Source organism: Tripterygium wilfordii, chromosome 8, assembly GCF_013401445.1.
Source record: "Tripterygium wilfordii isolate XIE 37 chromosome 8, ASM1340144v1, whole genome shotgun sequence".
In the NCBI taxonomy this organism is placed as follows: domain Eukaryota; kingdom Viridiplantae; phylum Streptophyta; class Magnoliopsida; order Celastrales; family Celastraceae; genus Tripterygium; species Tripterygium wilfordii.
This window is the reverse complement of record NC_052239.1, coordinates 11,418,890-11,440,048: the sequence shown is the minus strand read 5'-3', so window position 1 is coordinate 11,440,048 and position 21,159 is coordinate 11,418,890. Positions and strand designations below refer to the sequence as shown.

The window sequence follows — 21,159 nt, the reverse complement described above, 5'->3', positions numbered from 1 at the left end:
CATGGTGCTACACAGTTTATATATATGTAATGCTTTTGTCACTACAGATACCTTAATCTTGTGCATGTTTCATAGCGCAAGACCCGCAATTTTGTGAGATTCTTGTGCATTGAATTTGACCATTAATCTCAACTAGGGGCGGAATCAACATCGGATATTAAGGGGGGTGAAACTTTGTGTAGGGATTCGGGGGCAACGCCCCCGATTTTTTTTGAATTCTATATATATCACTTGTCAACATTAAGATAAAAGTAAATGTTAGTGTTATTAGTCTATACACTGGATACACCAAGTTATACCTTATTGTAATTACCATTTTCTCTACAAGACCACAATCTCATGGAACCCTATAAATGCATAGCTAATTTTTAAAACTTTTCTACATTATCAAATGACTCTCTTTATGATTAATCTTTTATTGGGCTAATGTAGACATATATAATCATCATTAGTTGGATCGTCTTTTAGGCTTACTTATTCAATGGAGTCTCCATTTTATTAATGTATTATCCTAGACCCATATTACGTAACCTTATTGGGTTAAGGGGGACATTTATTGAATAACTTACTTAATTTATCTATATATAGTGGGTGGCCGCCCCCTTGGGCATGGGTGATTCCGCCGATGATCTCAACTATGATTTTGAAGATTGTGATGGTGGGTGAAAGCAAAAGTTGCTCTCACTTACTATTTCCATTTCTTAACAACATATTTTGTCCAACCTTAAATAAATTGCGTTTCTTGAATCCATGTTCTTTTAGACCAAACTTCAAGAAAAAGAAGTGTTTTTTTTTTTCAATGATGGAAATGATGATGATGATGTAGTGTTTGTTAGAACTTTGAAGCATAGAAAAGGAAGATCCAAATTGTTGATTCAATTTTCTTTTTTGGGGGGGCCTTGGCTAGTTGGCTTCATTGATCGAAGTCATACTTAGCCGGCAAATTAAGGTTGGTTTTGTTTGTTTTCACTTTCCCATTAGAAAAAAACTACTACCCACACCACCCCAACCCATTATGTGTTTTGAGAAAGAAAGTGCAAAGTGGCACTCACTCTCACAAACATCACTCACACAGAAATACACCCACGTTACCTCCTCCTCCTCCTTTTCTTTTCTTTTCTTAGGTTACTTTTCTTAATTTTAGACCGACCCACCGACTCATATAATCACTAATAATGTCGAGAATATATCCTACATCGGATTGTTATAACCCAATTTAGTGACATATAAGTAAAATATTAACGCGTCTCACACAAGTGACACATTTCTGTGAAGAACAAATCTGTGCATGCTTGTGGCACATAACCTAGGCGGTGTCTCGAATAGCTCTGTTTATGTGTTTTTCTGATTAGGCCAGCATTGTAAGTACAATTAAGCAGTGAGAGAAAGAAGGTCGCATGCACAAAGTGAAAACTGAAAAGAAGAGAGAGATTTCTTATTATTATTCTTCTCAGAGTTGGCAAGGAATCAAGAATAGGAATAGGAGGTTCAAAATCCACTTGCATAGTGCACCAAAATTTTCAATTTACAAATTTATTTTATATATTCTTGGGTATATTATATTTGGCATCATTACTTAAGTAATATTTGACTGATTCTAAAATGGATTAAACCTAGTTTGATAGCATAAATTAAAGGGAAACTAGTCTATATATATATATTGAAATGTTTTTAAAATTTTTTCATTGAAATCAAACTTTGAGTATACATATATATAAGACAATCAATTATCAATCAAGTCGGCTCTCTTTGGTAGGACTAAAACAGAGAAAAATAGGGATATAAATCATTGTTTTTTTAATTATATGGACAAGAAAACAGAGTCCAGAGGCACTCAGTCTGCGTGCTCCAGTGATCAGATCACTAAAATCTACATACTTTCCGACACCATCAATCACCACGATTCGTCTGTCAGAAACTCCTCTCTTTTCCTTTTTTCTTTATAAACTAACAAATTTCGGGCTCCAATCACACCCAGAAAATTGAAAATGAAAGAGAAAACTGAAGTGGAAAAGTTAATGACACACTGGTTTCTCATTAATCGCAAAATATCGATGAATGAAACAAGGAAAATTATTTAGCGTCAAAGTCATAAAAAAAAAAAGGTTTTACATCTCTTGATGGTTGACAGCTGAAACCGTCACAGATGGACAGAGAAGCAAAGAAATAGAAAGATGGTGGAGTGGCAGATAAGGTATAGAATTAGCTTAGCTGCTGCTTCATCAAAAACTGTATACAATGGGTATTATAGTGACATGTGGAAGTTACTTTTTTCTAAATAATAAAACTACTTAGTTTTCTCAATCTCCATTGAAGACGACGACCTTTACAGAACAAAACAAAACAAAATGCCTCAACAGCTGGAAGAATTTAACATAACCCATTAACAAGAATGCTAATGGAAAAACCCAGGAATCTAACAGTTAATTTACACCTAAAAACAATGCCAATGAATGCATTCATTCATGGATGTTCAGAATTATTTGCTACAGAGAAAAAAAGGGTGAAGTGCATTAAAGTTAGGATTTTTATAATAGTTAAAGACAGAGACAAACAAGATAATTAAACCCAATTGATAATGTCAAATTGGGTTCCTCTTGGATCCAATAAAAGTGGCAAAATTTTTGTACCTTTTTAGACCATCAATCAAACCCTTGAGTCTTCATCGCCTAGCATGGTTAACAAATTCATCATCAGAAAGTGCAGAAAGTTCGATTTGGCTAATGTCGTCGTCAATTGGAGCTGGCAGATTAAGATCTATGAAATTGTTGCTTATGGTGGAACTTCTCGCCGGAGTAGCAGTAGTAGTAGCTGGTGGTTGTGGTGGTGGTGGCGGCGGCGGTGTTGAACTGGTAATTACATGAGATCTCTTGTGCCCACCGAGTGCTTGTCCTGAAGAGAAAACTCTGTAACAATAAGGACATTTATGAATCTTCTTTTGAGAACCTGCATTGTTCTCTGTTTCTAACAACTCTGGCTCTTGAACATTAATGGTTGCTTTGATTTTCTTGTGACTTGCTCTGTGCCCGCCAAGTGCTTGATAAGATTTAAACGATTTCTTACATGTTTCGCATCTGTACTTTCCTCTAGTTCTGTTCTTGCATGATTTGAACTCATCAGATTCATCTGTTTCTTCCTCTGCCTTTAATTCTTCATGTTCTTGTTCATTGAGAAGTTTTTCTTTCTTCTTCCATTTGTCCCTCGAAAGCATCATAAGACAGAAAGCTACATCTTCTTCTGTGGCGGCATCGGAGATCGAACTTACCGGTTCAGGCTCTGCCCATGACTCGGACCTTTTGTTGTTGTTGTTACTGAGTTTGTGAAACTTAAGCTTCTTGAAATTCTCTCGTTCTTGATTCTGGTGGTTATAGTACTGATGATGCTGGATCAACTTCCGAGTTCGCTTAGATCGTCTCCGAGTTGGGTTCTTTGATGACTCGGTCTCGCTTTCTCTGTCTTGAAGAACAACAGAACCAGCATCAACAGCGAAAGCAAATTCAGGATCTACCAACCGAAAACTTCTCTTTGGGTTCTCTCTGAGACCATAAGACAAACCCTTCTCTGAATTCTCTTCTCCCTCTGGTTCTTCTTCTTCTTCTTCAGATGATGAGGACGAAGAAGCTGAGTCAGCATCTTCACTGAGTTGATTCTGTGGGTCTTCCTCTTCTTCTAGTTCTGGCTTTAGAGGAACCGGAAGATTCAGCATGTGAGACCTCATGTGACCACCCAAAGCTCTTCCATTAGCGAAGCTCCTGAAGCAGAGCTTACACTTGTGTCTCTCCATTGCAGAGACTCAGAACCCAAAAACAGAGTAAAAACAGAGCAAGAAAACAGGGCAGCTTCTCTCCTCCTCCTCCTCTCTCTCTCTGTGGGTGTTAAACCTTGTGACTCCTGAATTTCTACAAAGAAAGTGTCTTGAGAGAGAGAAAGATAGTGGAACTCAAAAGGAGTAGGTGACAAGCATTGCTTCAGCAAGAGAAATATGCAGAGAGAGAGACAAATAATATAAAAGAAAAACAAAATTTAAAAATAAAAAAGCAGAAAATGGGGTCTTAAGTTTTTTATTAGGGAAGTAAATATAAGTCATTAAAACGGAAAAAACAATAAATATAAAAAAAAAATTAATTAAAAGGCTTAGATTATATGCATCGAGGCAGAAAGAGCGACATGTAACATGCGATTCTTGCTTGCCCGTTTCTGTATTTATTCCCACCACCATCTCTCTTTTTTATTTCTTCACATTTCGCTTTTCCCATTTCTATACATTGAACATCTGTGATTAAAACTGCAAGAACTTTTACTACAAGAACTCTCATCCAGGACCGTGGTAGCTCTAGCATGCCGCCTAGCTAGACCGGCTTCTACTTAGCATTATATAGTTCTGCTCTTTCGATGATTTTTTTTAATTTTAAGCAAAACAAATAAATTATCAAAAATAAACTAAAATTAATTAATTATTAATATATTTTTGTTTGAAGGGGAATAGTTTGGGGTTACTTTTAGTTTCCTTTAATTTTGGATCTTTCTGTTGAAATGTGTATTGATGGCAATGAAGGGTGGGAAATGAGTAGGAAAGTAACCACCTTGGTTGGATGCAAATGCAATGGAGTTTTCTTTTTCTTTGTGTAATGGGAGGTGGGATCGAAGTAAATGCCGTTTTGTTAGGGTTTAAAAAGGTGGACCAAGTCCTAAGACTTATTAATAGTGCCACCCATTCCATTCATTCGTGGACCAGATTGGAGATAATACCACCCCAATTGCGTCTTCTTTGCTACAAAAAACACAACAAAAAATGAAAATGGCCAAATATGGTTTCCATGGTTTGACTGTCCACTTCCACTTCCTAGAAATTTAGGTCACATATTGATTCATAAGAAATTGGTATATATGGATCAATTCATATCAAAATGATAACCACTTGACTAATAACTTGGTTAATCTTTTGAAGTATCAAATTGTATGGACTCAGGAGATCTTGATTTTGATTCCCACATAGAGTAATATCTTTATGACCATGTGTTGGGTTTTCGCCCAACTTACGTTGTCGTCAGGTGAGAAACTTCTGTACATGCAGGCATGTCGGCTCGAGTTTATGCACATATCGTATGTTTAAAAGACAAGCTTGTATAATATTGTAACTCAGTTGATAATTTATTTTGTAAGTAGCTGTTCCAATCACAGTAGGTTTTTGTTCAATCTCATGATCTTGAACAAAATTACTCAATCACCTTACAATGGTGATTGAGTTGAATTTTTCTAATTGGCGAACCCAAGTTGAATTCATCACACATTAAGCCAAATACTTCAAAGTTTAATTGGACTAAACTCACATTGGTAAATTTCATCAAATTTGGACGTAATGTCAAATTTGAATGTCATCTAACACGGATTGGATTGTGTACATTTTCATCAACATCAAATGACATTATATTTTTCCTATATTTGTACAATTTGACAAAATTATTTCATTTATTGGAAATTAATATAATGGATTATTTCTAGTCAAGATTCAACCCAATTTTAGTCAAGTGGAAAATATATTTTATATATATATTTCTTCAATCTAAATTGTGAAAACAGACAATGAACTACATCATGGGAGATCCGAAAACTCAATGCCAACCACCACTATCATTGTTTTTATCATAATTTCAATATCTTCACCATTTATATGAATTGGATATTTATGGCACAATATGATCATCTTTTTACCTTGTACATAGTCGAAGAGTAGGACCCACCAATGCTTGGGATAACTGGTGGTCTGGCATCCATCATGACAATCAATGGCATGAAACAACTGGAGTTCATCACATGATATCTCCCAAGATCTCATAATTTAGATGATGTACATGGATTTAATTCCGTGCTTAGGATTATATTTATGACTGATATGTGACATGTATTGAGACATACCGCTGTCTCTGAAGTTTATCATACGGGTCAAGGTGGGTCCTGGGATGAGCCAACTCTTGGGTGGGTTCTTCGTCACCGAAAAAAGAACAAGACGATTTAAAGAATCGGGATTTAGATGAACTAAATAGCTCATCGTTGCTCCTTATTAAAAAATAAATATATAAATGTCATCAGAGGCGTTCTTGAGGGCGGACGAGACCGGGGTCGCCTAGGGGTCCGAAATCCCTGGGGCCCCATATTTTTGAAAAAACATTAGATTATTAATACTATAATATTTCACAAAAATACTAAATGAGTTAGTTATATTTTATATTGAAAATTTTTGTAGAAAAAAGTTGATTACACCAACATAATTAGCGATTTTGTATTTCAAAATATTATAAGATTCATATTTTTAAGTAATATACGGTATTAAATTTTTTCTTAAGATGACCCATTTTTCAAAGTTTGTCCGGGACCTCCAAAGACTGAGGTACGCCACTGATGGCATGATAAACAAGCTGACATTAATTTAATTTAATTTTTTTGGATTCATAAGAGAGAGTTGAAGATTGTGAAATACAACTAGATGAACAACTTGGCTCTAAATTAATGACCTTATCAACAACTGAAGGAAAATCCATGCCCTAATCCAACGGAGTTGTGTTTGACTATACCAACTTGACTAATATTACTATGTGGTGTGCTCTGTTTCATATATATATAGTTATTTCAAAAAAATCCCAACTTGATTCTCTAGGAAGATATATGTGTATATGTATACACGGATAAGTCCCAAATAGTCTATGTAGATTGCAAAATAGGTCGATTGAGCCCTTATATTTTTTTTTTGGACCGTTTGAGCCTCTTTGATTTGAACAACGGGCTAAACGAGTCCCATATGTTAGGCGGACACATGTCTTTAACCAAAGAAATGACAACACGTGGACACTCTCTCTTCTCTCTCCATCACTACTTCCTCCTTGTTTAAAAAACCTTGTTCATCCCCATAGCATCTCCGATGCTGCAGGTGAATCTCAGGCACAGATTCTTCCCTACAATTGAGCATTTGATGTTTTGAAGGCTTCCAAACCTGCTTAATCATGAACCTAACATTGTAGTACAGTTATGGATATAGAAGGGAGAGGACTTGAACAGACATACTTGTTGAAAGCTAAGGAAACAAACAAAGCTTAATCGGTCCAATCTCTGCACGTGCAAGCACAAGTGAGTAGCTCCTCCTTTGGTTAGGGTCGAGGAATTCTCTGCGAACCGATCGAATCGAAATAGGGAAGCAATAGGACTCTCTTTCTTTTCTTCTTCAAAAAAGTCACATGAAAAATTGTTGCCACATTTGATGTTTTTAACGGCTAAATAGTTAGAGAATTAACGGAACTCATTGTTCAAAGTATAGGAGCGCAAACGATCTGAAAAAATACAGGGACTCAATCGACAAAAGTATAGGGTTTATTTTTAAACTTATCACACACACATATACGATGTCTTAAAGATTTCACTTTATTGTTCGCAAAAAAAAAAAAAAAAGATTTCACTTTATTAATGCCTTTTTTTTTTGTTTTTTTTTGTTTTCACTCTCGATTCTTGAGAGCTTTTGATACTATGACATTACCAGAATTAGCAAAAAAAAAAAAAAACTAGTGGAAGCTTTTGACAATGAACTTTCCAATTATGTACTAAAGATTGAAAATAGGAAATGTCATATGCATACTACTTTAATAATAAGGCTGAAGTGATTTTTATGTTCAGACACCAAATAAGTCGTGGAGCGTTAATATGATTAAATTACAGGACAAATTTTATTTTTTGAAATATTACTGAGAAATGTATTTCTTATTGGAATCGAACTTTGGGCATATATATACCTAACTCAGTTGATTGTCAATCGAGTCACCTCTCATTGGTAATTGCAAGACAATTACACCTTATAATATTATTTAAAATTTTTAATTATCTTAAATTAAGTATGTCAAATGTTATATATCAAGTTAATTTGATTACTTTCTATGAGTTAGCTCAATAGAATTTAAAGCTTAGTTGACAAAGAGAATACGGTTTTTTTTCCTCTCTTTATGAGTTAAGGTTGAAGTAATTAGCATTGCTTGTGGTTAGTGTTCTTTTTTTTTTTTTAAATACCATCGACAATTATGTTTATAGTTGGAATCGAACATTGGGAACACATATGTCTAACCCAGTCAGTTGTCACCAAATTTAAAGGTGTATTCTATCAATTAAACAGTTTACTACAAATTAAATCGATCAAGCAATAAAAATATTTAGAAAAGAAATATGATCAAGCAATGGCCAGAAAATTTTAAATCGAAGTGAGAAGCCATAGTTGTAAAAAAAAAGCCAGAAATCTCTTGACACGTGGCAAAAATCTTCTTCAAACATTGAGCAGTTGGGTTTCTCACATCTATAATAACAACCTAAGGAAGAAAAAGCTGGCTCCACATCAAATAAAAAGATTAGGACAATCCAGTAATACTGGAGTATGGTGGTCCGCGAAGCAGGATTACATACCTCTTTATCGCCTGACAAGTGTCCGGCCCAGCCCAACTTGTGGTCTCGTGCCCAAAGATCCTTAGCTAAACTCAAGCGCAGGCTCCCAAATTTGAATTTCTCTGATTTAAAGTAAACCAAATTTGAATATAAATTATATGTTTGAAATTTGGGTTCAAACATAAAAATTTTGTTCAGTTTAAAACTAAATCCGGATCCAGATACATAAATCTTGTCAGATTTATTTTTCCGAACCTTAACCCTAACACATGTTGTTGTACAATCCGGAACCAACCTTTTGCTACCCCTAGTCAAAGTGAAACAATGGACTCCACACTTGTTTGTAGTTAACAATAGTCATGTTTGTTTAGGTTGTGTTTGATATCACTTCCAAAAATTTTAAAAACAAAAATAAAAAACAAAAACATCAAACATCAAACATAAAATGAAAAAATAAAATTGAAACTTGTTTGGTTGAACATTTAAAACTGAAAACAAAAACTGAAAGCATAAAACTGAAGAAAAAAAAAAGTGTGTTTATGCTTTTATTTTCATAATAATGAAATATATCCATACCACTATATTTTTTATAACTGTAACATTTGCCGTGTTTCACCAATGAAAATATCAGTAGAAAGAAAAAAAAATAAAAAATAAAACAATAACCCAAAGTATATTTGATCATTGTCTTCATATCTCTATGCAATTTGAAATCTGAAATCTTAAAGAAAGAACAATCTATAATAAGTGTAACTAGTTCTGTTTTCAAAACTTTTAAAAATTTTTTTTTCTTATTTTCAAAAATTTTGAAAACCTGTTTTTGGTTTTTATAAAAACCAAAACAGAAAATACAAACAAACAATATTTTTTATTTTTATTTTCTATTTTTTTGAAAACTAAAATAAAAAACAAGAAACAAAAGTGATACCAAACAAACCCTTAGCTTTACATTTTCAGCTAGTTTTATTTTAACGTTTTCTCTCCTTTTTATTTGGTGTACGCAAATTGTAAAGTTTTCAAAAATTTAATTTTAAGCTCGTATCAATATTACTTAACAGTGGACTCGTGGGGTTCTGTCTCCTCCCCTACCCAAACAAACGCCTAAAATACGTTAGTTTATAAGCTCTTATATGCTACCTTCAAATGATATTCTCATAGGAGCTTATACGCTCTTCATTCGCTTATTCTAATTACTATAAATTAGCTTATTTTAAAAGTATCACCAAACATTTGACAACTTATTTGACATCTTTATAAATTAGTTTGTCTTTAATTTATTTTTGACAGCTTATAAGCTCTGAACTCATGTTTCATTCAGCTATTTGTCTTATAAGTGCAATAAACTGTCTTGATTAACTCATTAATCAATAAAAGTAACACTAATGAATGTCAGCTACAGAAATAATGTCTATGCTTTTTATTCAAATATTTTAATTCCCTGACGTATTCATGACAATTTGATCCCCCAATAATTACGTACATCAACAACAACAAAGAATTACTAGGTTTTTTGTCAAAAAATCTATACGTTTTTGCACGAAACAATTAAGCGTCAGCACCAACATTAGTAGTTGAACCAATCCCCACCTGCAACCATGGAGATGAACTTCCACTTGTGTTCATATCCTTTAGTTCACTTAGCTTTGCCAACTTCACCTCACTGTCTGTCTCGTTGGCATCAACAACGACATCATTATTCTGCGTTAAACCATCACAATCCTTAGTCCAAGACTTCAAATAAATCTCAGTAGACACTCCATAACTTGCCGGGTCGCGCCAGATTCCATTCGGGTCATCAGCTGGAGCCGGAAGGTTGAGATCCAGAGTGAGACCGATAAGCGGGTTGGAGTTGTGATCCTGATGAAATTTAGGTAGAGAGGAGGCGTTTTGGGAGTTTGAAGTAATCCAATGACATCTCTTATGCCCACCAAGTGCTTGTCCTGATGAAAACACACGATGACATATTGAACATTCGTGTACTTTTGATTTTTTTCTAGAACTTGATGAGATTGGATTACTAGAGCTTGTAATTCCATGGTCGAATCGCAATGTTGAAGGGGATTTAGTTGGAAAAAGCTCTCCTTGTGTAATGACATCGTCGTCGTCGGCCAGACCACCGTGGAGGCTGTGATCGAGCAGAGTTGCAAAACAGCCTTTAACTGTCTTGTGACTAGCTCTGTGTCCACCCAATGCTTGGTGCGAATTGAACACTTTTTTGCAGGCTTTGCACTCGAATACACCTTTTGCCTTGTCAATTGCAAGCTGCCTGCATGAAACTGGGGCAATGAAAGAGATTTGATTTCCTCGATCCTCATCTTTGCTAGCGGACGCACCCGACTCTTCTGGCTCGGTTAATGGAGGATCAACAGTTGCATTCGATAGCATCACCAGACAATTTGCAAGATCCTCCTCTTCGCTTGATGGGCAATTTGAGTTAAAATCACCCACTTTGGTCCTTTTATACCATCCGAACCCTTTCCTTGGCGTGCCATCCTTGCCATCTGATCCTGGCGACGACACTAGGGATTCCACGTCCTCGGAGCTGCATTTCCCATGTTCAAGAAAGGACTTCCAAGACAAGAATACCTTACTACAATTTTCACATATTTTGCAACTCTTGAAACGATTGGGATTCGAGGTCCTTAACGCATGCATTCTCTTATTGTTTGTAGCATTGCCTTCAAGCTTGTCCTCCCAATCGCTGGCGGGGTCGTCTTCATCAATTTCTGCGCCCTCGTCCCCGATACCATGCCCCCTTATCATATGCCCTCCTAGTGCCCTTCCACACCCAAATCCTTTTTTGCAGATCTTGCAATAGTGCTTGTAATTTGATTGTTGATCCACCATCAAAGCCATGAAGAAAGAACGAAATAGAAAGGAAATGTTTAGTGTGTGGATAAGAAAGATAGATATGGGTTAACTATTAACTAATCAAGAATGGAATATACAAAAAAGGGAATGAGGGGGTAGTTTGTTCTTGTAGTGTAAGTTGTATGGTTGAATTGGAAGGAACTAGTCCTAGGTTTTAGATGTAGTGGTTTATGAGAGAGAGAGAGTTGCTAAAGAGTAGTGGAGATAGAGAGAAGGAGTGTGCTGTAACAAGTGGTGTGAGGGTGATAGGCTGAGAAACTTTTTCTACGGCTGTGTGGTGGCGGCGCCGCCGGGTCTAAACATAAACCAGCGGCTGTCCGTATGTATGACTATGATGTGTGTATAATGTGTGTGTCTATAGAGAGAGAGAGAGAGAGATATGGAGTGAGCGTTAGTGAGTGAGTGAAGGAGAGAAGAGAGAGTTGGTTCTAACTGCCATACCTATTCATATCCCTTCAATTCCAAGCCAAGGAAACCAACCCATGCTTCTCCTTGTCTGTCGGTTGGTTCAAGCTGTTTTTCAACTCATTACTAATGTCTAGCTAATTATGTAATTTCATTGTTTTTTTTCATTTTTCATTTGTTTAATTAATATATTATTATCCTAATATATTGACTATTGGAAGTATAATTAAACTAGTTAATGATATGCATGTGTCGACATGTTTGGCTGAAGTCTCTACTATGTTTCACTCGAAAGAGAGAGAGAGAGAGTAATACATGTTTATAATCAAAATATCATAACCTAACATAAAATAAATAATTTAAAAAAAGAGAGAGAAAAAGCAACAGGGAAAGCTACTTTGTTCTGTAATTATAATTAATCATAACACTGCAATTGTAGACGTTTAAATTATATGCATGCTATGCATGAAAAGTTGCCAAACTTTACCTTTTTTTAGATTAACATATATATATATATAACACTATATAACGTGGAGGGCCGTATTCAGAAATTAAAATAATTAATAGTATATAATATGAAAGAAAACATCATAATATACAACAACATATGGTGGTCCTTAAATATTATTGTTTTTTTTTCCCGCTGTCCATGAATTAACTAGTCATCATTATTTAATTAATTAGTCTATAATAATGCATCAATTATAATTATTATTTATCGAAAAAACCTGACAAAAAAAGAAAACAAATAAAGGAAGAAGGATAAGAGAGAATCTCATCAAAGGAAGAACAAAAAAGGAAATGAGGAGATCGAATGATTATAAGAGCAAAACTGGGATTCTCATATCATTAATAGAAGTGATATCACATGCTACATCTGGAAGGGCGAAGCTGTTTTTCTTTCTTTCTTTTTATTTTTTAATTACACAATGCTAATTTACATAATCAAAAATTTCCCAAATAATTGACCAATTGATATAACTAACAATGTTTAATTGCAATCCGATATATGCATGCTCATAAATTATAATTAAAATATAGAAACAATAAAGGTGGGTCATGAAGCTTCACTGACCAGCAGTACTACGACCCATTCAGTCAGTGAACTCTGATCTAAGCAAAGATATAGATAGTCAGAGATAGATATATTGCTTTCAATCAGTACTACTGAAGTGGGTTTAGTCTGTGATTAATTGATTACCATTCTTTTTGATTTGCTTTGTTTCAAAGCTTTCACAAAGCCAACTGCTTTACTTAAGTACTAGTTCTCCAAGATAGTGATTAAGCAATTACTTAAAGCTAGGTAGCTAGCTAGTCTGCTTTGTTACTTAATATTAACATTTTTAAACATATCAATTAAGGGGCTACATTTAGATTATGATGGGCATCCAAAGACATTAAGTAATTAATACTACTAACCAAGTTGACTTATATATTGATTTTTAATCCCAATGAGGGATGGCTCAGTTCATAATCGACTGGGTAGGCATATGTGTGCCCAAAGTTTGATTCTAATGAGAATCAAATTTCTCAATGACATTTCAAATATATATATATATATATATATATATATATATATATATATATATATATATATAGTTTCTCAGGTGTGGGATCCCACACTTTATTTAAAGTGCAAGATCCATCTAACTCCATTCACGAGCGGGTCCCATCACGTGTGGGGGTCACACTTACGCATAATGAATGGTGTTAGATGAATATCTCATTTTAAATAAAGTGAGGGATCCCTTACTTAAGAATTTTCATATATATATATATATATATTGATTTTTATATTAACATTCTTTATAACTGAGAATTATACTGTATAAGTTTGCCTTTGAACATCCAATATGAGCCTAAACTTGACGATCCATATGTACAGAAGTTTCTCATCTGACGACAGAGTAAGTTAGAACAAAACTCAGCGCGTGAACACAAGAGACCTATAAGTCTGTCCATAATGCCAACAAGCAAAAATTACAACACTTGCCACTATAGCCTCTTTTTGTGTTGAGCGAGGTTAGCCTGGGAGACAGTGGTGCACGTAAAGCTGAGCTCGAGTCAGGTTTCCACACTGCACCCCATGATCGCTGCATGGGCACCCACAAGTCCGAGGATGAAGATCTATCAGGACGGATATGCTAGAAAACACATTTGAAGGACTTGTCGTCCAAACAGGTTGAGTATCTGGCTGGACATATGTCGGGATTGCAATTTTTTTAATATAAATAGAAGTGTTTTCTAAGGTTGTAAAATAAGTTCCTATTGTTTTATTTTTTTATACAAGACTAAATAAGGCCAATATGTTCTAAAGTTGTAGTTATTTATAGGTTTTACCAACTAATAGAAATTATTTTACCCCTTGGACACCAGCATTGTGCAATCGATCAGCCTGGCATGGTTCAGCCATGAGTCCAAAAGCATGTCCACTTAAGTCAAAATGGTTAAATGGGACGAGTCACTCACATCTAGATCAACTAGAGAAGCGAAAAACTAATTAAGAGCAAATGGCATGATTAGCAGGGGGAAGTCAGGATTGATCATGAGGGGTCGTAGTGGTGGACAGAGGATTTTATGTCAGAGTAGGCAAAGTGAAGCGGGGTCCGGGGGCAGTGCTCCCGGAAGTTTTTTTTAGATTATCTATTAATTATATCTTTGAAAGTACAAAAAATAACACTAAAAATCAAAAATTTATAAAATATAATAAGTAATGTTTGTCACATATCTTATTTCGACCATGAACATAAATTTTTAAAACACGTGGGTGTAAATTGAAAATTCAGGGAGGTCTTTTATGTAATTATAATATAATTAAGGGTACTAATTTTTTTTGAGGGGGTCATTTGACCCCCTCACTCCAACATGGTTTTGCCACTGATGATTAGTACCCTTTTTTTTTTTGGAACGGGGTGGGGGATTCAAATCCTGGTCATCAAGGTGATATACATCATCCGTACCACTTCAACTAGTGGCTCAAGTGTAAATACTACTTAATTTGTGGCTTGATTGCCTTGGTATGTTTGATATATAGGGAGTTTAGAGCAATTACAGTGGTGTAATTTTATCGGGCCAACAAAATGTATTGGGAATATATTTTGCTAATGAGGTTGGACCAACAAAATGTATTGGTACAATGGTGTAAATTTGCTGGCTTGATTTTTGTGTAAAAGATATATAACTTAGTATTCATTTTTATGTAAAAATGTGTGTGTATATGTTGAAGTGAGTCTCATTTTGGACAAGATGAGTCAACATGGAGCTAGCCAAACACCATTCTCCCATGGTTGGCCTATTATAATTGAGACAATAAAAAACCATTGTTGTGTTATAAGTTATGTCTATGGGCGAACAATTTTCTAATATCTAGGATACATGGGCTATCTAAATCTTGACCATTGCATTTGCATTTTATTTCATAAATGTATTGGCACAATGATTTAAATTTGCTAGTTTGATTTTTGTGTAATAGATGTGTAGCTTAGTATTGATTTTTATGTAAAAATGTATGTATATATTGAAGTGAGTCTCATTTTGGACAATATGAGCCAACATGGGGGCTAGCCAAACACCATTCCCCCATGATTGGACCATTATAATTGAGACAATAAAAAGTCATTGTTGTGTTATAAGTTAAGTCTATGGACAACAATTTTCTAATATCTACTATCCATGGGCATCTAAATGTTGACCATTGCATTTATCTTAGTGGAAATGCCCTAGCATCCATGCATCCAATCAAAAGAGACCAAGTGTCTTCTTGACAAATTTTCAGTTATTATTTCTATTTGATGGGACCCACTTAGGCGATTGATCAAGGACCCACATGATTTATGGAGTCCAACTTCATTTGTCGTATCACAACTGATTTTGTTTCCATGCTGACCCTTTCACAAGGAGATACGTCTGTGTAAATCTGATGCAGGATTTGCGGTCTTGGTTGAAAGCGAAATGTGCTCGATGATTTTGCCGTACGTTAATGGTGGTTACCAACCGTTGCGGGTTTGATCGAAGGGTTTCAACTAGACCACTTGTTAACTTGACTACTCACTTTACCAAACACGAAATGCAGGCTGATATGGGATGTTTCTAGGTCGTGCAATGCTTGTGGCTTTGCAACAAATGCCAGAGGTGGAATTTAATTTATAGAGGAGGTGGAGGGATTTTGTAGAAAAATGATGTCTGATAAGAGGATAAATAACATTGGAGATTGTGGAGAGAGCTGTGAGGACGATTAGGAAGATGATCGTTGTGGAGAGATGATGATGGGCCTAAGAGGCCCATTTAAAGACGAGCTATTTTGAAAACATGTTAAACTCTCCCTCAGGGCCTAAGGGTGGCCGAAGAGATTGGGCTTTCGCGAAGTTGTTGTAGTGGACCTTGTGGTGCTTGAGCCTTTTTGCTCGATCATTGAAATACTTGAGCCTGTTTTTTTACACTGGGCTTAGTGGGCTTTCCTCTTCTACTTTTGGGCTATTCTGATTGAACTGAATGAATACATAGTTAGGCCCATGTAAGTATATAGTTAGGCCCCCATGTAACCCAATTGGATCTGAATTAATTGTTTTGCCTACATTTGAATGAATCTCTCACATGAGTCATTGTCTATTTGTCTTCCTACAATATTATTGAAAAGACATTGAGATTGGAGATCGTACAAATGGGTGGCCCAATACATGTCTTGAGCCTCATATAAAATATCCATAAAGTCAAAATGGGCCTCCATTAATTCCAAAATGGGCCACAATGTAAGTGTCGGCTGGACGTTGGACTCTAAAGTTGTAAATAAAATTTATTTTTTTAAAAAAAAAACACAATTATTGCAACAATAAATCTATATGGATGGAGATTTTTGTTGTCGGGGCCTAATCCTTTTAAATCAAAATACTTTACCATTTCAAATCTGTTTTTACGTTTCAATTGTATGGTTTCAAATCAATTGATTTATACCATCGAGCAGTGACTCGGTTGACAATCGATTGGATTAGGTATATATGTGTTTAAGGTTCGATTTCAATGTGAAATAAATTTCTCAATGGTATTTAAAAAAAATCAATCGACTTATCAAATGCAATTAATAGTAAATCAATTGTTTCTTTATTAGAAATGTAGTATGCTTTTTATCTAGGGCATTGAATGGACCCCATATTTTTGTTGGCGATTCCAATCATTTCATTCGTGCAAATAAATGAAAAGGAAAAATGTTCCAAATTGTACAATTTGTTTTTTGGTTGCCGACTCGTACATTAAATCTGTAAATTGGATAGTTCTTTAGTATTGGTTTTCAATAACTCTTTGTGTAGGTAAATAGTACATTTACTTTTTTTATAATATTCTTCATTACTATTCATAATACCAAAAATAACACTCCAGTGAGATGTTGACACGTGTTGTTGCCGCACAGATTGAGGATGAGAAGATTGGGCTAGGAAGCATCTCGATCAAGAGTCAACCCATATGTCACCTTGGCCTATACTCTTCGGTATGACTTGATAGGCATGACCTCAAGAACCCTAGTGACCAAAACACCTCAAGGTAATGAGCAACACTCATCACCAATCAAGAAGGAGATGTACAAGAGATTTTTAGGGGATTCACCCTTAGAAATCTCATGGGCAATCAATAACTCAAAATTTATATAAATTAAAAGAGGTTTTCACTTAGGTAAATCCCAATCACTTTTCACTTTTCATTATTAACTAAAGAGCAGTTCTAAACATTAAGCAATCTTGATAGTCTTATTGTCTATCAATCTAACTTAAGTATCTGCAGTGATACACCTTTGAGACTCCAAAGTTCATAATTTTTTTTACATGTATAGAGACAACAAAAATCTCTTGATCCCTAGTATGATCAACTGAGATGTCTACAAAACCGAGCAATCGGTCATCTAGCAATCTACCATGTACATCTTATTTGAGATGAGAAAGCACTAATTTCTATGTTCATGTCGACTCTAGAACTATAAAATGACACAAAATACCACGAAAGACATTAAACAAGTAGGGATGGAACTTGGAAGTCCGTAGTCCTTGATATCTGGGGTAGACAAGGTGAAAGATACACAGCAGGGTGTTGGCTCACACAAGTTGCAGAACCTACAAGATCTGAAAATCTTCATCCCAGTCAAGCCCATTTGCACGTGTGGACTGGACGTATCAATATATACATACATATATATATATATATTATATAAGTAGACCCCACAATAGATTTCCGCAATACACAAATCTCAAGGGGCCTATTAAAACCTCTTGTCTAATCTAAGTGGACCCTAAGCAGACCTACCATGAATTCAATTTTTCTTTTTCTCCTTCCCATCGCATGCCCATAACTGCCCTTTCTACAGAAAACCCACTGTCGGCGACTTCATCTTCAGGGGAGAATTTTATAAACCCAAAAAAGCTTAGCTGTTCTTTCTCTACTTTGTCCTTTCTACCAAACACCAGGCACTCAAATCAAATCTTCTGCATTGCCTTCCTCTCACCTTCCATATGTCCCTTTACCCATCTCCCTTTGCTCCATTTTTCTATTTCTTTTTCACAGCTAATTGTGTACTGAACCAAGTCAATTTTTCTCCGCTATAAATGCCCCTAAACCCTCTCTTTCTTTCTCAATCTGTCATTTTCTGGGAAAAATCAATTTCAATCCAGAAACCCAATTCCTCCTCCTCTCTGTTTTTGATCAAATTAATTGATGGCTTCATCATCATCGCTATCAATTTCTCCTAGAAAGCTCAGATCAGATCTGTACTCCTACACATACCAAAACGACAAAAACAGAGCAAAAGCGAGTACTACTCCATTAGTGATCTCTGTTTTGGCGTCTCTGATTCAGAGGACCATGACCAGGAATGAAAGGGTTGCCAAGAACTGTTCGTGGGCATTGTCCAAATGCGCCAAGGATCGGGTTTTCGATTGCCATGAGACCCCTGACATGACTATCCAATCGTATCTCGAGAGAATATTCCGGTATACCAAAGCCGGACCGCCGGTTTATGTTGTTGCTTATGTTTATATCGATCGGTTCTGCCAGGCCAATCCCGGATTCCGCATCACAGCAAGAAATGTGCACCGGCTGTTGATTACAACGATCATGGTTGCTTCCAAATACGTCGAAGACATGTAAGTTTTACCAAACTAATCGAACAAATTGGGATTTATATGAAGAATTGATTGTGATTTCTGGGATATTAATTAATTTTTTGTTTTGTGAACAGGAATTATAGGAATTCATATTATGCGCTAGTTGGGGGATTGAGTACGAACGAGTTGAACAATTTGGAGCTGGAGTTTCTGTTCTTGATGGGTTTCAAGTTACATGTGAATGTGAGTGTTTTCGAGAGTTATTGTTGTCATTTAGAGAGAGAAGTGAGTGCTGGTGGAGGTTATCACATAGAGAAGACCCTGCGATGTGCAGAGGAAATCAAGTCAAGGCAGAGTGAAGAAAGAAGATACAATCACTTGGCTCGTATTACGTTGTGATTGAAATGAACGGCTGTGATTAGAGGATATGAAATATATATATACAGTCCTGTGTACGGATTGTTGGATGATTTGAGCATATTAGATGCTTTAATTTCTTGGGAGTTTAGGGCTTCACCTAAAGGCTATACAGGGTGAAATGTACAAATATGTTTTGATTTTGTTTTCTTTTTTTTTTGGGAGAACAAAGGTACTATGAATTTGCTATCTTTTACTGTTTTATAGAATTGTAAATTTTGCCAAAACAGTGTAGTTTTTTGAGTAATGACAAAATGGTTTTGAATTTTATGCTCAATTTTTCGGGATAGGGGCTGGAATCATTCCAGCTGATTTCATAGATCTAAACCGTTGGATGCATTTTCAGCCCCCAACGCATTGAATGTGACAACTATACATCTAATGCATCCAACGATTTGTGTCTGTGGAATCAACTGGAATGATTCTAGCAACTCCCATCCCCAATTTTTCTACCACTGAAATTTCGAAAAAAAAAGTTGTGAAATGAAAATTATGATGAATATCTATAACATTCGAAAACTAATTTAGTTTTAGATCAACAATAGAAGTGATATTTTTGTTAAAATCTATATACAGAAGGAAAAAAGACATTCATTTAGTATTTAAATTTGGAGAATGCATATAATAGGGTGCTAGGGACGTAACATGGTGGATCTTAAAGAAAAGAGTATTCCATGATCAAGGATATGTATGAATGAGTCGTGGTAGTGTTAGGAAGAATATAGTAATTACATGAGAATTGTCCATCACAATAGGTTTGTACTAAGTTCATTACTATTTGTTATAGTGAAGGATGAACTCACACAATATATTCAAGGTAAGGTACCTTAGTGCATGTTGTTTGTCGATGATATACTTTTAGTGATTGAAACAGTATTGGGAGTTAACTCAAAATTCAAGATACGAAGGCAATCCTTAGAGTGTTGCCGCTCTTGTTCAAATATTTTAAGCCATAGTTGAGGGTAGATCCAATTTTGCGACTTAATTGCCAATCTACCATATAACATACCTACAAATGGTTTTGACATTGTAACAACATTGTATGATAGAAGTCTTGTACATTGAAAGTTTGAAAACTAACATATTAACAACATTAATATGTTGAAACATATTTCCAATGTCTATTTCACATTAGTTTAATTTGTATCATATTTTTCTTAGAGTGGACTTATGTAAGCCTTGATTGCATCAAACAACAATGTTGTTAGCAAGGCCTGCTGATCATGCTCATTCAGCTTACAATCATTACAAGAAAAATTATTTATAATTTCCTCCATACCATATATATATATATATATATATATATATAATAATAATAATAATTAAGTAGCAAAATAGTGCACTATAGAAGGGCCCCATATAAAGCATTCACAAAATTGCGTATTCAGAAACATTGAACCCATTTGGGTTTTTGTCAAAGATTAGGATATAAGCATATTGAAAAGTTGCATTAAAGTAGATTATGTGACTATCATTTGTATTACCAACAGACGACAAATTCTAATAAGTGAAAGGAAATGGGAAAGAAAGTGGCAACTTAATTAGATTAAAGCATTGAGAGGACACAAGTGGTTGATTAGACAGCATCTTCCACTTTAAATATGTGTAATTATAATGATAGATAATTAATTAGCTTTTAATCAATCAAGATGGAAGTGATACAATAGGACAATCACCTAACGATGTGTTGATTTTTATACCAATTAGCAGGAATGGTTGCATCGCCTCCCGACAAATTATCTACCTAATATTTCAAACTTCAATTAATTTTTTGATTTAGAGTATGTGAGTTGTGTGAATTGCAATCCTTCCCGGGTGGAGGAACTTTGCAATTTAATCGAGTCTGAAATTCATATCTAATGGTGCAGAAATAACCTAACAGAATAATATGATGTAAATAAAATCTGGCAATATAGCACACCTTCTTAGTTATTGGATACGAATTTCATACTCCGAGAAATTCAAG

At 35.2% G+C, this 21,159-nt stretch overlaps 3 protein-coding genes across 3 annotated transcripts; 1 reads left to right on the top strand and 2 right to left on the bottom strand.

The window, feature by feature from the left end:
* Positions 1-2,509: 2,509 nt before the first annotated feature.
* LOC120004357 (zinc finger protein ZAT9-like) lies at positions 2,510-3,976 on the bottom strand. The gene has a single exon (XM_038853687.1). It carries the CDS (start codon positions 3,782-3,784, stop codon positions 2,663-2,665), a length of 1,122 nt encoding a protein of 373 aa, XP_038709615.1. The 5' UTR covers positions 3,785-3,976; the 3' UTR covers positions 2,510-2,662.
* Positions 3,977-9,859: 5,883 nt separating this feature from the next.
* On the bottom strand, positions 9,860-11,821 carry LOC120004557 (zinc finger protein ZAT1-like). Its single transcript, XM_038853922.1, has one exon. The coding sequence runs from the start codon at positions 11,269-11,271 to the stop codon at positions 9,961-9,963; it is 1,311 nt and encodes a 436-aa protein (XP_038709850.1). The 5' UTR covers positions 11,272-11,821; the 3' UTR covers positions 9,860-9,960.
* A 6,272-nt stretch (positions 11,822-18,093) lies between these two features.
* Positions 18,094-19,470, top strand: LOC120004303 (cyclin-U2-1). The gene is made up of 2 exons (XM_038853615.1): positions 18,094-18,815; positions 18,911-19,470. The coding sequence occupies exons 1-2, from the start codon at positions 18,388-18,390 to the stop codon at positions 19,173-19,175; spliced, it is 693 nt and encodes a 230-aa protein (XP_038709543.1). The 5' UTR covers positions 18,094-18,387; the 3' UTR covers positions 19,176-19,470.
* The last annotated feature ends 1,689 nt before the right edge of the window (positions 19,471-21,159 follow it).

What these genes read in the sequence shown, in the direction of transcription:
- LOC120004357 (XM_038853687.1), bottom strand. Translation starts at nt 3,784, where the DNA reads ATGGAGAGACACAAGTGTAAGCTCTGCTTCAGGAGCTTCGCTAATGGA.
- LOC120004557 (XM_038853922.1), bottom strand. Translation starts at nt 11,271, where the DNA reads ATGGCTTTGATGGTGGATCAACAATCAAATTACAAGCACTATTGCAAG.
- LOC120004303 (XM_038853615.1), top strand. Translation starts at nt 18,388, where the DNA reads ATGGCTTCATCATCATCGCTATCAATTTCTCCTAGAAAGCTCAGATCA. An exon ending in TCCAAATACGTCGAAGACAT is followed by an intron (nt 18,816 to 18,910) that starts GTAAGTTTTACC and finishes TTTTGTGAACAG; the next exon opens with GAATTATAGGAATTCATATT.